General features: G+C 52.7%; 1 protein-coding gene across 2 annotated transcripts in view; it reads left to right on the top strand.

The window, feature by feature from the left end:
- The first annotated feature begins 702 nt into the window (after positions 1 to 702).
- Positions 703 to 14,460, top strand: part of CRTAC1 (cartilage acidic protein 1) — a 149,879-nt gene continuing 136,121 nt past the window's right edge. Inside the window, exon 1 of one of the 2 annotated variants that reach the window (XM_087432397.1) lies at positions 703 to 833. In XM_087432397.1, coding sequence (XP_087288523.1) covers positions 810 to 833 — 24 coding nt within the window. In that variant the 5' untranslated portion in view covers positions 703 to 809. The remainder of the gene's footprint in view (positions 834 to 14,460) is intronic. The other variant, XM_014785633.2, reaches the window with a different exon arrangement.

Here is a 14,460-nt window from a genome sequence, read left to right as displayed (position 1 = left end):
TACTGAGCAGTCCCCGGGAGGCGCTCGGACACGTCCCCAGGCCGGATAAAGATCGGCTCGGCGCTCGCTCCGCAGCGCGAAATCTCGCCATCAGCGCGGCTCGCGCGGCCGCTCCGGCCCGGCCCGCCGACGCCAGATCGCTATCTGGGGGGACGCGGGAAGGCAGCGCCGCTGCTGCCGCCGCCCCCCTCGGCTCTGCGCGCAGGGGTGGCCGCGGGGCCCCGGAGCTCGCCGCCCTCCCTTCCCCCTTGCCTTCCTTCCCGGCGCTTCCTCCCAGGGGACCCCTGCTTCCCGCCCGCCCGGGACCCCCAGCGCCCCGCCAGGCGCCCTCGGCCCCCTCGCTAGGCCCCGCCGCCTCCTGAAGGTTACGCGACGCAGCGGCGGGGCGCTGGGGGCGCCCGCCCTCGCCGCCGCCCACCCCAGCGCCCTACGCGCCGCGCCGGGCCGGCCCGGCTGCCGGCTGCCGGCTGCTGCCACCGCAATCCCGGCTCCTAAATCAGCGCGGGGAGGCGCCCCCTCCCCCCACTCGGCTCCCCGGGCTCCCCGGGCCACGATTGGCCGCGCGGGCGCCCCCCACCCCCGGGCCCCGAGCTCCAGCCGCCGCGCCATTGGCTGCGGGTCTCCGCCAGCCTTTACATAAGCTGGGGCGCGCTCGAGTGGAGTTGTATAAAGCGAGCGAGCGGCGTCGGGGCGGGAGGCTCGAGGCCAGCCCGGGACCGGGGCTGGAGCTGGAAGGCGGCGGCGGCAGAGGCGGCAGCGAGCGCCCGCGCTCCGACGCCCCTAGGCGGTGGGGCTGAGAGAGCCCAAGGATGGCTCCGAGCGCTGACCCCGGCGTGAGTACCCGCTCCGGTGCCCCCCCCCCCTTAGGCGGAGAAAGTTTCTCCCGCCTTACGCGCCCCTCCCGATCCAAGCACAGGAGTGGCGGGGATGCCGCCCGGGAACCAGGGAAGACGGAGACCGCGAAGGCGGCGGCGGCGGCTTGGCTTCCAACTTGCCAAGAGGCGCAGGACTCGACTGGCGCGTAGAGCTTTTCCTACCGGCTGGGGGCGAGGCGGGCGCGGGTCCGAACGTGCAGGAGAGGTGGGAGCGGAGGTGTGGGGGCGACAGCCCGCACAGTGGCAGGGAAGGTGTTGGGCGCGCTGGAGGTCAGCTGTTTGGGGAGGGGGCACCGGGTCTGGGAGGGGGCGGAGCAGAAGAGGGATGTGCCGGGGGTATTGAGGAGTCACTCAGCCAGGCAGGCTCAGGTCCGCCCCTGGCCGGGGAAGCTGCTGGCCTCGGCCGGGTGCCTACGTTTGCAGGATGGGGAAGAGCCCCGGGGAGCTGGCGCTTCTTCCCCGGGGAAGCCAAGCTCCCGGGCACAGCACTAGGTGGCAGAGAGCTCCGGGAGCCAGCCCCGCGCGGCGTAGCTGCCAGCTGCCTTTGCTGGACCAAGGTGTGGTCTCTTCCCTTTCAGCCTGTCGCAGACAAGCCAGCTTCAGGCATTCCGAGGGAACCAGGGGTCCTCCTTGGCCCCATGGGGACACACGGAGGCCTTGATGGGGCAGCAGGCCGGGCTTGGGGACATACCTAGCAATGCAGCGTGCTTCTTCCCAGTGTAGTAGTTGCGAGCCCTGGTTAGTCCAGTTTCTGCAGAAACCAACTCAAGAATCCAAAGTCATCCCAGCCTGGATGGGAGCCTCCCAGAGAGGCTGGGAAATGCTCCTGGGTTTGGAAGGGGGGCACTCCCCTTCCTTCGGGAATGACTAATGAATATTGCTGCTGGGGGTAGTGGGGTGTGCACCTGGTGTGGCTTCTGTGCATCCCAGGAGGCGCTTCAGCTCTCCAGGCAGGACACATTCTTGAGTCACACTTGAGGTCTCTTCTGGGATGTGTGCAAGACTTCCCAAGTGAAGCCAGGTGGAAAGGAAGGGAAGAGGATTCCAGGAATAGGGGCCAGCTTTGTAGTGCTATCTTGAATTAGGGGAGAATTCATATGGGAAGAGAAACGCTATTGATGGGAGCTTTTTTGACCCTGATGACTTGGAGCTGGAGATTCCCAAGACTGAATTAGAGTGAATTCAGAGAGTCATACTGTCCCTCACTCTCAGCCATGAAGAAGAGGAGATGGACGATGGAAAAGTGGGAACATGGCGGTTGTTCCAATATGGCCCTTGAGGAAGCGTTTTTTCTGCCTCTGACTTGATTAAGAACATTCTTTGGCAGCAGGCAGGTCCTAAAGTCAATTTAAGAGGCAACGAAGGGAGTTTAGGGTCTTGATGCTGGCACAGTGGACCACAATTAAAATATTCTGGTTTCCAGTTGGTACTAATGGACTCTGCAGAAGGTCGAAGGCGGGGTGGTGGTGATCTGCTCTGCAGCTGCTCATTTGGGGCTTATCCCTCACCTATACCCCATCTCTGAACATGGGTGGATGTTTTGAACTCCTAGGGTATCTGCTTCAGCCTGGAGATCTTTTGTGGGGGCTATCAATCCATACCCCCAAACCCAGCTTCATCCTCTGCCTGCGGTCAACATTTTTCTGCTGCATTTCCCAAGACCTTCTCTCCATTGGGGATTTGTGCAATGAAATACCTGCTTGTTGCTCTTTCTTCCCTTCTCTCCATCTGGGCTGCATCTGGTATTCTGAACCCTGATGTTTATTACTTGGCACCTTGATGTTTGGTTAAGACGCCCTATCGCTGCACAGGAGTGCCCCTGTGAATGTGCGGACCAGTGGCCTGTGTCATTCTAGGGAGTGAAATGTAGACTTTTACAGAGAGAGGACCACCGACCTCCAAGGCAGTCCTATTAGCTTGTGACAGTCTCCTGTTCTCCATCTTCCTTGCCGCCTGCACAGCGATGGAAGCCTCAAGGTGGAGCAGGCTCCTTGGTGTCCAGTAGGGGGCGCCAAAGGCACCCAGCTCAGGACCACTGACTTTCTCACTTCTTGCCCTTCACTGGCCATAATAACTTAAGGCATTAAGCAAGCTGGGGCAACAGCCCCCAACGGTCACCTTCATGACCGGAACCCTTTTACCACATGCTTCCTGAACTTCAGGTCGTCCTGTGATCTCGGGTGCAATGGGGCAGATGCAAGTACAGCCTCCCCAGGAAACAGAGCTGGTGCTCAGCCCCACCACGCTCTCTGAGATCATTCCTTTGTGCTTGGGGCTGGTGTGTTCCTTGAACTCGTTAAGGGCTCAGAGAGTCCAAGGACATTAGAGCTAGAGGAGAGGAACCTTGAAGAGCATCTAGTCCAATCCTGTCCTGTCCCCAACACTCACATGCACACTTAATTTACAGGTGATAAAACTGAAGCCCAATAAAGGCAAGCATCTTGGCCAAGGTCACATGGCTATTTGGTGGAAGAGACAGGACTAGGTCCTAGGATTCCCAGTCCTCTACTCAGAGCTCTTTCCACTCCCATGACCTGCTTCCTCTTTACTACGGAGGTGGGCCTATGTTCTCTGCACATAGGTACTCACAACTGCTGACTGATTAGACATTGGTAAATTAATAAATTTAGTAAATTTGGGGAAGTTTCCTTTGAATTTATTATTCAGAATGAGAAGATAAAGTTCTTGTACATACAGGTAATAGAAATTCCTAATTGCTCTTTCCCCTTCCTCCATTATCTTGTCTCATTATTCCAAGTGGTCTTTTAGGCAACAGCAGTGCGGCTCCAGGTTTCCATCCTTGCGTTTAGGAATCAGAAGTGCCCAGTCGCTCACAGTGGCCTTGGAACCCAGGCCTGGAGCTTTTCCTTTCCTCCGCTAAGGCGTGCTGGAGGCAGGTCTCTGTATCCTGCAGTCACACCACTGCCTATGAGACCTCCAATACGCAGATCCCGGGTGAAGTGGAGAGTTTCCAACCAGTATTTGCCCATTTCCCCATCCTTGCTGCTCCCAGCTCAAGGTCAGAGTGCTGGGATGTTCTATTTTTGCAAAATCCTCGTGTTAGGGCTTCTTCGATGACCTGAAAGATATTACCATTTCCATTGCTCTTTTTCTGTTCTGTGAGTCTCGCTGTCGATATCTGAGCTGGACCCTGGGAGGGAGGTTTGCTGAGTGGCCTGTGGGCTGCCCCCTCTGTTTCCTCTCCCCACCCTGCTCCTTTGCACACTGCATGGAGTTCCCCCTTGGAGCCTCGGCAGATCTGGCGGCGACCCTCAGGAGGAACCAGGGCTGCCAAGCCAGAATTCCTAGAGGCAGATCCTCTTCTGTCCCTAAGGCTCACCCAAGGGATGCTTGTTGCCAGGGAAGATGCTTGAGTTTCCTTGTCTCCTTCAGGCTCACAGATAGGTTGGGTCTTCGTCTTCCAGGGGAGGATGGAGGTGGTAGGATAATGTGGACCATCAGAGAGCAACAGCCTCCTCCTTTAAAGTGGGGTGCCGAGAGGCTGTGCTCGAGATCTGCACCAGCTCCCAGCTCTGGCTGAAGAATTGTGCCTGCATTCCCAAGACCTGGTCTGGTTCTGGATGAGGCCAGAGGAATATAATTACATAAAATATAGCTATAGCACAGGATCTCCGGATTTTTGCTGGGATGGGGGAGAGGATATTGACTTTGAGAAGGGGCGTTAGGTACTGAGAAAACAAGAAGTTGCCCCTTTCCTGAACCCCACTAGGTGGTGGACCCTCACCCCACTCTCATTGGGAAGACAGCCCAGTGAAGTGGAAAGGGCACAGGCTTAGAATCTGGCTCCCCCGCTTACTGTTTTAGAGACTTTGGACAAATCACTTAACCTCTACATGCCTTAGTTTCCTCCTCTGCAAAATGGTAAGGCTGGCAACTGTATGATGAGAGTAGGATAGTGAAGATCAAAGAAGATAGTCTTTAACATGCCTCTGCCCTTGGTAAGATGTAAAGAGGTATTCGGTTGGGAGGGGACATTATTGTGGGATCACTGGGAACTACACTGGGTCTTCCTTTTCCCAGCAGATGAGACCGAGTGTCCAGGTTTGCACATCAGCCTCTGCTCACAGCAACATCTGGGCTGATGGACAAGTCCTTCTTGGCAGGGCTCCCTCCTTGCTGTCTTCCCTCCCCCGCCTTGAGGTTTTCATTTTGGGGTTCTGCCATGCTTGGGGAAAAGAAATTTTACAGGTCCCAGGGTAATTCTGAATGTGATGGAAGGCCCTGAGCTATTGATTCCTAAGGAAGGATCTTTGTGCTGGGAGAAGCCTTCCTCGGAGCCCAGTGATTTAAGAGTGCTGACAAATCCGTGCTCTCCGAGCCTCCTGCAGGCTGCAGATACAGGCTTCCAGGCCACCTGGGCTCTGCGAGGGATTTCTGGGGAGCCTGGCTGGTTGCTTAGGGGGCACAAACCTGTGAGCTCTCCTTAGGAGGAAGTATGAAGTCAATTGGTTCATTATCACACCAAACACACCCTGGACCACTTAGGGCGTTTCAGAAATGAGAAGCAGCAGAGGACTTGAGGTTGTACTTGAAAAGTGGGCAGAAAGGCGTGAAGGGTTTGGAGAAGAGAAGGGGACAGGAAGACCCTTTTCCACTGAACCACTCGCGATCTTGACCTTATTGAAGTCCTTGGGCAGTGACTAGAGGGCTTCCCTTGCCCCCCAAACATTTGGCCCTGTTGGGAGATTTTTTATTTTGACAGCTGGGGTAGGGAGGACTCCTGGGATCTAGTGGTTAGAGGCCAGGGATGAAGCTAAACATCCTACAACGCACGGGACAGCCCCTGACAAAGAATCTTCTGGCCTGAAAGGTCCATAGTGCCAAGGCTGAGAAACCCCGGACTAGAAGAGCATTGTAGTGTAGAATCACAGCAGGTCAGAGGTGGGAGGGATTTTAGAAGTATTCTCATCCAACTCTCCCACTTCACAGTTGAGGACACCGAGGTCCAGAGAGGTGAAGAGACCAGCCTGGGTCGCACAGCAAGTGAGTGGCAAAGCTGGAACTCAGATCTGCTGTCTACTGAGACTGACTTACCCAGACTCCTCCAAAGTTGTTGTGAAGATTAAATGTGAGCTGTGAAAACACTTAGAAAAATATAAAGAGACTATTATTAATATTGCTATTATTAAGAATTTGGGAGTTTGGAAAGTTCTATTTCTGGCTATGCCACTAACTCATTGTATAATATTGGGCGCATCGTTTCCCCATCCCCATGCCTCTCTGTGTGTGTGTGTGTGGTGGGGAGTGGTCTTAGCAAATGATAAGTATATCATAATCATTATCTTTAGAGAAAAGCCCAAAGATTAGCCCTTCAAAAACCCTAGACGCTTAAAAACAAGAAAGATAATTTTCCTTGAAAGAAATCATGTTGACTTCGTCAGAAGCAAAGCGTTTGCTTCTTGGAAAAATTCCAGTACCCTGGCCCTGTAAGTTGGTTCCAGCCCAGGAAATCTGATCAACATCCGGAGGAGAAACTGATAGCTCTGCAAATGACAAGCGACTGGATTTGTCCCCAGTCCCTCCGGGAAGGGGAGGCGGCGACTTCCCCACCCTTTCCTTCTCAATCATCTTTGCACAGGGAACTTCTACAAGGAACTTCAATGGGGGATGGGAAGGCGTGTCATTAATTAGTGAAACCTTGTTTACTTAACAGACATATTCTTAAAGATCTCTTCCAAGGGACGTTTTGACATATTACTTTAATTAGCCGCAGAAGAATCTCCAGTGCAGAGGGTGTAAAATGACCCTTCCCACTGTTTCCAGTTACTGTTGTCTTCGTTTGCACCCGACAAGTACAGTGACAAGGTCACGGGAATCACTGCTGAGCTCAGGGCGTCCCGTTGACCAGAGGAGGGCCCACAGGAACTTCCCTCCCGAACAGCAGCCTCCACCTACCTGGAGGGCAGCGCCCAAGTGGGGATTTCTCCGTTAGCATCCCTGCCTTCCTTTGATATCTATCGGTCTTTAAGGACCCAACACATTATACAGACCCTGACACAGCTCTCAGGAGCGGGCACAGGCCTGGGAGCCCGATCCCCCCTGGATGGGCAGATGAACTCTTGTGGGATTGGTGGGAGCGTCCTTCGGTGGGTGTTCCTCATAGAAGGCCCATCCCTGGTCTTGCGCTCAGGATTGGAGGTAGGTAGTCGCTTGAGACTCCTCTTGTGGTGGGGGGATCACTACGTAGATCTCATGCCTGTTCCTCCAAGAATGTTCTGCATTCCCAGGGCAGGGCCTCTAGCCTCTGGAGGTCAGTCCCTGTAATCAGAGCAGTCGACCAGACAGGCCCTTTCTGTCTCCGTTGTCTAAGTGATGTCATGTTCCCTTCCACCTGGTCTCTAAGAACAGACTTTTTCGCAGAAATCATAATCATGCACCTCTCATCTGAGCAGCTATGTATATCCAAAGAGGCTTTTGCAGGTGGGAGAGTACGAGTCCCCAGGAAGGAGAAGTGCTGCCTGGCAAGCCATGTGGTGGAGGCACTGTGTCTTTTGTTCTCAACTACAAACTCAGTACCAAGCACAGTGCTTGACATGTGGAAGGGCTTGATGGGTGCTCGGCAGGTGAAGGAATGAATGAGTGAATGTAGGTGACCCTTCTGGGGCAGTGGTGATGGTTGGGATTAAAGTGGATCTCCAAACTGGCCTGGGTCAGTGAGGCAGCTTTCCTTCTGGCTCCTTCTTCCCAGAGCTGGCACTTGGCACCAGGGCTCTATAAACCTCTAGAGGTCCCACTGATGAAGCAGGGTGTGAGGAGCCCACGCAGGGCCCACCCTGTGAGCTGGTGGCCAGCTCTGAGCCTTGAGCAAGGCGGAGTTTCTCTTCCTCCTCACCCTCTGGGTACTCACTCCCCTTCCCTCCCTGTTCCCACCTGGCTGCTGCAAGGAAGCTCAGCGTGGGTTTACCTTGCTTTAAGCTGATAGAATAGATGATCATCTGGATTTCCACTGAAGACAGACTAGGGAATGAATCATTGCTTCACAGAAAGATTCCTGGGAGGATGTTTTTAAATAGCAAGGTCGACTAATGCATTTTAAATGATTTAGGAAAAAACCCTGACCCATAGACTCTTAGGCCTGGAAAGGAACTTTGGAGGTCATGGTGCCCCACACTGCCCCAGGATGTCCACCCCTCTGTGATACTCACTTTTCAGAAAACAGCCTATCTGCCTGCACACTGCTGCCCAGATTCTAAAATGCGAGTCTGATCATGTCTTGGCCAGACGACTAAACCTCCCCCAGGGTGTGACTCCAGGCTCCTTCCTTACCTTTGCAAAGCAGGCTCGACAGGCCCCAACACAGCTTCACCCAAGACTGTATCTCCACCTTCTGCACCCTCCCCTCTTGTCTCTCCCTCCACTCCACACCCCACACACTGCATTCCAGAGATGCAACTCCATTCTGTGTCACCTCCATGCCTTTGACCCCTAGGTCTCTGCCACCTGGAATGCAGCTCCCCTTGGAATCCCCATTCACCTTCCCCAGAGAGCCTTTCCTGCCTGCCCTTCCCACCCACCTCCCTAGGTAATCCCTCCTCCTATGGGCCACACCTGGACTTTGTACCTGGTGCTACTCTGAACTGTGTCTCACCCCTGGTAGACTGTAGCTCCTTGAGGTCAGGAGCCATGCCTTAGTCATCATTTCCAGCCTGGCCCATAGACATCTACTAAATGTTTGAAGAATAAATGTGTATATTACAGTAAACTGAGGGCTTCTGCATTTGAAGTCAAAGAACTCCACTAGGGTCCCCAGACAAATTAGTACCAGAAGCAAGCCTATTCCTCAAAGTCTTACAGTCCTGTGTGTTCCAGTCAACATGTGGCAAGTACTCCCGGAAGGGGAGCACCTAGTGGGCCTGGGCTCCACCTCCTGAGATGCATTCATTCATTCAACAAACATCTGTTAGCAGGAGCAACAGTATGAGTGTTGTTACCATTACCTACCGTACACGGACTCTCTGCCTGCCAGGCACTGTGCTCAACACTAACACGTATTAATGCACTTCATTTCCCATTTTACAGACCAGGAAGTCTGAGCAGTTAATAATACTTATCAACGACCTGCTGCGCCCCGTGCGTAAGGCTAGGAGAATCCATTTGTCCTCTCACTTTCAGAAACACCATTTCATTAGCCTGCTGGTCTCTGTGGCACCTCCTAGCCTGCGTCCCCTGAGTTTTCATCTGCCTTTCTCTGGAGCAGGACCAAGTCTGTAAGTGCAGCTGCAGGCAGTGTCTGGAGCTCTCTCCAGATGGAGGGAAGAAGGAGGAAGCCTTGTGTTTTCTTGGTGCTGGGGAAGATGCATAGGACACGGTGGCCCCTGGGGGGTGGGGAGGCGTTTGTCTTCCAGGCTGGCAATGCAGAGGACCAGGATGGGGATGGGGTGCAGAAACATGGATGGCTGAGGCATTAGACTGTGCACTCCATGCGGGCAGGGGCTTTGTTTTGCTCTCAGCTGTTTTCCCAGTGTTCAGAGCAGTGCCTGATGTAGCGTAGATGCACAAGAATATTGAATGAATGAATGAGTGAATGACTGAATGGCAGCCTCCACCATTCTCTCGCAATTGGGCCACAGTATTTGCTTCCTAATTGGCCACTCTGCTTCCAGCCCCGGTGTTCTTTCTAACACTCCACTCCAGTCAGGTTGTTCCCGGACCCTCTGGCTCATGTTGCTCCCAAGGCCTCCACAGTCTGGTCTTTTCCAGCCTCCTTAGCCACACTCCTTCCCACCAGTTGTCCTGCCCACATCGTGCTCCAATCACACAGAGCTTCATTGTGCTACACAAGCCCTCTCGTCCACCGTGCACACACTGGCCTCTCAGCCTGGAACACTTTCTCTGCCTTGTCCCTTTGGCCAGCTCACCACCACCTCTCTGTTAGGCCTTCCCCAGCTGCCCCAGGCACAGATGCTCCTTCCACTGTATTCTCATCTCACTTGGTTTATGACAAGTTTGGTGTAGTGAGAGTAACTGCTTAGGGTAGTGTCTAAGAACACCAATTCTGGAGCCAATTGGCTTAGACACAAATCCTGGCTCTACAACATACTAGCTGTGTAACCTTGGGCAAGTTACTTAACCTCTCTGTGCCTTAGTTTCCTCATCTGTAAAATGGGGCTAGTGCCTACCTCACAAGGTTACTATGAGGATTAAATGAGATCATCTATGTGAAGGGTTAGAGTAGTGCTTGGCACATGGTTGGTGGTAGGTGAGTGTTATAATTACTACCCATTCCTCAAATAGTACTTGTTACATGAAACTGCGGTAAAAATCTGTTTGCCTTGGGGCTGGCCCAGTGGCGTGGTGGTTAAGTTCAGTGCTCTGCTTTGGCGGCCCAGATTTCACGGGTTCTGATCCCTGGTGTGGACCTACACCACTCATCAAAACCATGCCTTGGCAGCGTCGCACATACAAAAGAATAGAAGAAGATCAGCACAAATGTTAGCTCAGGGCCAATCTTCCTCAAGCAAAAAAAAAAAAAAAAGTTTGCCTTGTGTACAGGGTCCCAGAAATTAGGCTGAAGAGCGACACGATCAGCTCTAAGATTCAGAAAGGGAGCTCTGATAACCGTGTGGAAGTGGGGTGAGCCGAGAGCAAGAGAGGGGAGCAGTTAGCAAGTATCGCTATTGTGCAAATGAAGGATAAAGGGGCAAATCCCAGGTGGTAGGCCTGGAAAGACTGGGCAGCTTTGCAAGATTCACGGAGCGGAATTGACTCGGCGATCCGGTGGTTGTGAAGAATGGGGAAGAAGTAAGAACCAAAGAGGACACCGGATTTCCAGTCTGAATGTTGGGGTTTGAAGGGACCCAATGAATAGCATCTGACTTTCCTGCTCAGATTCAGGACCACCAGAGAGAGAAAAAGACGGGGGAGGAGAGAGGCAGGGCTCAGGCGGATGGAGATTAAAATGCCACCATCGTTACAGATACAGCTGTTTGGAGAGCCAGGCTTCCTGGCTGGGAGTGGGGTCCGTGGGGCCTGCGAATGTGCCCACACCTCCCACTGCAGTCCTCCCTGTGGGTGGGGGCGGGGCTGAGCCCGCCTGGCCAAGCTCTGCACATGGCAGAGAGTGGCCTCTGCAGGAAGGCAAGTCCCAAAAGGGCTCTCCCTGCCCAGTTCTTCCAAACCGACCAAGTCCCTGCTCCAGCCCCTGGGAGGAGGGAGCAGGGGAAGGAGGGAGGCCTGGAATGTTGCACTCCTCCAGGGTTTCTCAATCTCGCACTATTGATGTCCTGGGCTGGATAATTCTTTGTCGTGGGGGCTGCCCTGTGTGTTGTAGGATGTTTGGCAGCATCCCAGGCCTCCACCCACTAGATGCCAGTAGCACCCTCCTTCCCTTGTTGTGACAATCAAAAATGTCTCCAGACACTGACAGATGTTCTGGGGTGGGGGACGGGGAGCAAAATCACCATGGTTGAGAACCCCTGCTCTAGTCTAATGGAAGGTCCTCTGGATGGAAACCTGAGGAGTGGGCGATGAAGCTTCCTCCTAACTCCTGGCCCAGGGAGCGGGGCCTGGAAGTAGGCACTGCTAGAAGGGCCAGTTGGGGTGACAGCTGGGTCCTCCAGACCTTTGAGGAGTCTGTTTTCTGTCTGCTCTTCTTTCTCTCCTCCTCCTGCCTGTCTTGTCCAGCTAACTTCTCAGCATCCTTTGACATTCAGCTCCCCTACCCCTACCTCCGTGGAAGCATTCCCTAGCTCTGCGCTCCTTGCTAATCTCTCTCTTTCTGTGCTCCCTCCACAGCACCCAGTGCCTGTACTGCAGATGTTGACTAGCTTTCTCCCTGTGACCCCAGCACTGCTGAGCACCATGCCAGGCTCATCCAGGGTCCACAGGAAGTGTCATTCTGGGTGAATGAGCCAGGGCAGTTTCTGTTAGCTCTTCTCCAAAGATGCCTTAATTCAGATGCTCCTTTAGGGGTCCCTGTAGATCTGGTGGCCCAGCCCACAGGGCAGAGCGCTCCTGCAGCCGCCTCTCTCCCTCACTCGTCTGCCCTCCTGCGGGGTCTGGAAAGGGTCTGTGCTCCCTGCTAATTCCCAACATCTGAGGCCTTTGGGGCTCTTGCTTTTGTGAGAGCTTGGGGTCCTTGGCTCTTTCGATAACTGCTAAGGAAAAGCTTGCCCTGGAAATTGCCCTGGAAGCCTCTCCCCACAGCTGCCTGACCCCACAGCAGAGACCTAGGTTGCTTGGTTACCAGTTTTCAGACCCAATTCAGCAAAGTCCCAAGGCCACAGAAAACTGAGTTTGGCTGCATGTGATCCACATCCAATGTCTAAAGACTGTCTAACCTTAGCACTTTCTGGGCGAAAGGAAAGGAAACAAGCGTGGGTCCCTCCCCCCTGGCCCCCCAGCCCCAGGCCTGCACGAGCTCACTTAACCCTTGAAACTTTGGCCCGTCATATTCCCACGTTACAGATGAGGACGCCGAAGATCAGAACGATCACGGAAGAGGCCCAAGGTCACCAGCTGGTTTAGGGTGGGTTAAGATCCAAATCCAGGTCCCTGACTCCTGGCTTTGGTTTATTTTTTTTTTTTTCTCTCTCTCTCTCTATTCATCCTGCTGAGAATTGTTAAAGAATTTTGCTTATGGAGCATTTTTAAGAAATAATTATTACAAAGCAGTTCTTCTTACTGCCCGAAACATGAGTTCTACCATCTTGTTAAGAACCTTCTTGGCTCACCCTACACCGGCCCCTGCAGGAGCGGCCCACGTTCCTGATGGCAGTACCGGTCTCTGCCCTGTGTGCCTCTGCCCAAGCTCTGCTGTGAAATCCAGCCTGGCCTCCTGCGGGCTGCTCTGCCCAGATGTCCTCCACTGCACTTACACTACTTACTTACACTTACTGCCACCCCTGCGTGTGAGTACTGCTCCCAGTGCTCAGACACCTAGTAGGGGCTTGATGCACAAGCATTCAAGAAAACAAACAAGTTCACTCCAACCTACTTTTTAATTCTATTTTTGACTTTTCCCTACGTTCTCCCAAAAGATTCAGATGTTCACAGCAGTGTGACAGGAGGTCCCCTGAGCCAGCCGTGGGAAATGGGAGGTCACTCCGGGTGCCTGCTGTCCTTCTGCTTCAGGCAGTCCCATCCTGCTCTGCTTTCTTCCCCAAACTCCATATCCTGCCTTCTCCTTTGACACTCTCTAGCTAAATAGATTTTCTTCGTATTCTTCAACAAGCTGGTGATAAATTTTGGTAGCAGAAACATTTTTCACTTCAAATCAGTTTGCAGCTTACACTCCCGTCTGGGGACCACGAGTCTGGGGCAGTGGTTCTCAGCCCAGACTGCTCGTTAACATCATCCGGGGAGCTTCTAAAAGCCTACAGCGCCCAAGCCCCACCCCAGACCAATTAAATCAGAACCTGGGCGAGGTCACCTGGGCAGCAGCGTAGTCCTAAACACTCCCCAGGTGATTCTCTTGGGCAGCTAGGTTTAGAACAACTGGTCTGAAGCTTTGCTACTAAAAGTGAAGTCTGCAGACCAGCAGCCTGGGCACCACCTGACAGCTTGTTAGAATGCAGACTCTCAGGCCCCACCCCAGACCTACCCGATCAGAATCTGCATTTTACCGAGATCTTCAGATGGTCCATAAGCACATTACAGTTTGAGAAACATTGCTTTAGGGAAAGAACAGTTTTTAAATAACTGTATGGCAAGTTGCAAGCAATTTCTACTGACTCACATTATCATTTGGATATAGTCCTTCCTTCATTAGTTTAACAAATATTAATTGAGCACCTACTAGTACCAGGCATTTGGATGGTTTTGGGGAACACAGCATGCATCTCCATCGTGGTCTACAAATTCCTGCCCACACCCCGTTTTCTCTAGGCTCTGGTCTTTGATGGTCGCTATCTCTTGTCTCCTTGACCTGAGGCCCCTCCAGTTCCCACCCACCCCCTCTTCTCACTTTTTTGCAAAAATTACAGTCAGAATCCCTCTTTGTCACTCTCTATCAATTGTGGTAAATTGACTTTGAGCTGAAGACAGCTAATACTTTGAGTGTATAATGATAAACTGAGCCTGCAGCCCTGGGGATTGCATAGCCCTAGGATTGATCTCATCTCTTTATAGCTAGAAGCAGAGGAGAAGGTTCTTGAACTAATCTCCTACCTTCACTGTAGTATATAGCCTGGTTTCTTGACTGTGGGAGCTATAGTATAGAACCTTACTATTCAATATGTAGTTTATGGACCAGGACCATTGGCATCTCCTGGGATCTTATTAGAAATGTAGAATCTTGAGCCCTACTGCAGATCTATTGAATCAGAATCTGCATTTTAACAAGACTACCGGGTGATTCACATACACATTAAAGTTTGAGAAGCTCTGAAGCACTGGTATAGAAAAGTGTTTCACAAATTTTGCAACGTTAGAATCACATGGGGAGCTTTTAAAACTCTGATGCCCCTGCTGCATCCTATGCCAATTAAGTGAGAATATCTTGGGATGACACCCAGGTGTTAGTATTTTTTTTATTGTGGTAAAATATATATAACATATAAATATATATAACAAAATTTACCGTTTTAAGTGTACAGTTCAGTGACATTACATACATTCACATTGT

The sequence above is a fragment of the Ceratotherium simum genome, chromosome 6 (assembly GCF_057802395.1).
Source record: "Ceratotherium simum simum isolate JZ-2026a chromosome 6, ASM5780239v1, whole genome shotgun sequence".
Classification (NCBI taxonomy): Eukaryota; Metazoa; Chordata; class Mammalia; order Perissodactyla; family Rhinocerotidae; genus Ceratotherium; species Ceratotherium simum.
Note: the sequence above shows the minus strand (reverse complement) of the source record. Positions and strands in the feature narration are given on the sequence as shown.